The sequence below is a fragment of the Chrysochloris asiatica genome, unplaced genomic scaffold (assembly GCF_000296735.1).
Source record: "Chrysochloris asiatica unplaced genomic scaffold, ChrAsi1.0 scaffold00058, whole genome shotgun sequence".
Lineage (NCBI taxonomy): Eukaryota > Metazoa > Chordata > Mammalia > Afrosoricida > Chrysochloridae > Chrysochloris > Chrysochloris asiatica.
This window is the reverse complement of record NW_006408576.1, coordinates 17,806,367-17,808,678: the sequence shown is the minus strand read 5'-3', so window position 1 is coordinate 17,808,678 and position 2,312 is coordinate 17,806,367. Positions and strand designations below refer to the sequence as shown.

The window sequence follows — 2,312 nt, the reverse complement described above, 5'->3', positions numbered from 1 at the left end:
ACTTTCCCAGATGAAGACACGTGGCACAATAAAGATCATGTCCATATGGTAGTTTAGTGGTTAAGAGTCGGGCTGTGAACCCAGTCTTTGGAAACTACCAGCTGTGCCGCGGGAGAAAGATGAGGCTGTCTGCTCCTGCAAACCTCGGAAACCCTCACTGTTAACCACAGGTTGAAACCCACCAGCTGTTCCTTGGAATCACTGTACAGTAAGTGTTGCTGAGTCGGACCCCACTAGGCAGCACTTAGGTAGGGCTAGGATTTTAAGTTTCTTGAAATGGTTGCATTCCTTAATGTACACTGGGATCAAAGAGAAAACGTGCATTAAGTTAACTCCTCTCTACCTTTCCCCCACAATGCCTTTTTCATTAAAGTGGATATATGGTGGGCTCTCGCTAGCCCTTGATGATGTTGCTGTTAAGTGCTGGAGTTGGTTCCAACTCATATAGCAACCTTGTATAGGGTTGCTTAGGAGCAGCTGGTGAGTTTGAACTGCCGACCTTGTGATCCAGTGCTTATCCTACAGCGCCACACCAGGACTCCTATCCCTAGATAAAATGGCCTAAAATGTCTATGGCAGACAAAAGCTGAATGGCAGAAAGCGAAATTAAATAATTAGCAATTGTGAAGTGTGTCATGGCCAACTTCTGGGTGCCGGGCTCGGGACTGGTGCGGCGCAGTCTCTTTTGGAGGACTCATCGGGCGTTCCCACTCAAACTCATCCTTCTTCTCATCTCTAAGGCACTTTTCATTGTTGGATTCATGATCTCCATCCTCCCACTCAGAACATACCCGGCAGAGAGAGCTGTGGCATCTGGCGCCAGGAGCTTCTCCTCTGGGGAAACAGGTAGCTGAGCCCGAGGGCGGATTTTATAGTTCATCCAATAAAAAGGTTAACAGGACTCCTAACCAAACGTGGGTACTGAAAAGAGGGAAGCGTCTGGACACGCCTCTTACTGCCTGCTTATTAACTTCCTCCTTTTCTCTCCGCGGTCACCTGGGGACACTAGGCAAGATCGGCTGGGTCGAGTCAGGACGTCTCGGGGTTGGGTCCAGGAGAAAGGGGAGGGAGCAACAAGATAGCAGCGAGCGCCCAGATCCCGGAGGCCTAGCAGGGCGGGGCCCGAGCGGGAATGGGCAAGGGGGCTCCCGGCATGCCGCGCGGTGCTTGACTTCCGCATGTGGGCGGGGGAGAGGGGGAGTCCGGCAGGAGGAAGTGGGTTGACCCAATTCTCCGATCGCTGCATGCACTTCCGGGGGCCTCGAACCTTGATCTAAAGCTTTCCCGGTAGGCGGTGCGGGAGGCGAAAGAAGTTTGAGGGGCCGGGCGGGGCGGATCCTTTCTTTCCCACCCCATATGAGCAGTTCCTGTGCCCCCGTCAGGCGAAGGCTTCCCAGAGAGGTGGAGCTGGTGGCCAGGCCTGGAACATGAGGCAGTGTCTCCTCTTCCTGACCAGCTTGATTCCTTTCGTGCTGGCGCCGCTACCTCCGGACGAGCTGGGCTATGGCTCCCACCAGCAACTTGGTAAAGACCCGGGAAATTAGCGCTGGGCGGCTGGAACCCGCTGCTTTGAGGGGAAGAGTTGGGGAGCTGAATCTATGAGGTGTTTGGGGGCGGAGTATTGGGCGAGTATTAACTTTTCTGTGTCTGAAGGGGGGTGTGGCTCTCGAAGTTTAGTAAAATAGTAAGAGTTGGAATTGTCTCTCGGAATCAGAAAGGGGTGATTGGCCGCAGATGTGACTGAAGGCTTGGAAGGGCTCTGTCCCCAGGATTGGGGAAGAGGGGATGTTTCTGGAAAAGAAGCTGGTGTTTGGTGAAGGAGATGTGCTCAAGATCCTTGTCATGCGGATCAGAGCTACTGTTTTCTACTCGAGGCTGGACTCGGAGGGAAGGATAGAAAAGTGGTCAGAGCTTCTAGGATCAAACTAAATTTCTACGGTTGTTGTTAAGTGCAATCGAGTCGGTTACGACTCATAGAGGTCCTATATTGGTTTTCCGAGGAGCAGCTGGTGGGTTTGAACTGCTGACCTTCTGATTCGTAGTCCAATAGATCCTACAGTAATCTGATTGGAAGGCGGCGACGGGACAACTTGTGGAAGTGCATTTTGTAAACATCATAAGCACATTCTAATTTCCATTGTAGCTTAAAATATTGGAATGTGGTGGTAAAAACCTGAGGAACCAATTCAATACTGCCCATATGAAAGTCTTCTTTGCAAGTTTAAACAAAAATTATGACGACCAGTTTGATCAGTTCTGTTTTGAGCCTAGAAATTAGATTTTCTAGAGTGATTGAATTTTTTTTTTTTTTT

General features: G+C 50.5%; 1 protein-coding gene across 2 annotated transcripts in view; it reads left to right on the top strand.

Moving 5' to 3' along the window:
- The first annotated feature begins 1,262 nt into the window (after nt 1–1,262).
- Nucleotides 1,263–2,312, top strand: part of ADAM17 (ADAM metallopeptidase domain 17) — a 105,404-nt gene continuing 104,354 nt past the window's right edge. Inside the window, exon 1 of one of the 2 annotated variants that reach the window (XM_006863985.1) lies at nt 1,263–1,524. In XM_006863985.1, the coding sequence (XP_006864047.1) occupies nt 1,428–1,524 (97 nt within the window). In that variant the 5' untranslated portion in view covers nt 1,263–1,427. The remainder of the gene's footprint in view (nt 1,525–2,312) is intronic. The other variant, XM_006863986.1, reaches the window with a different exon arrangement.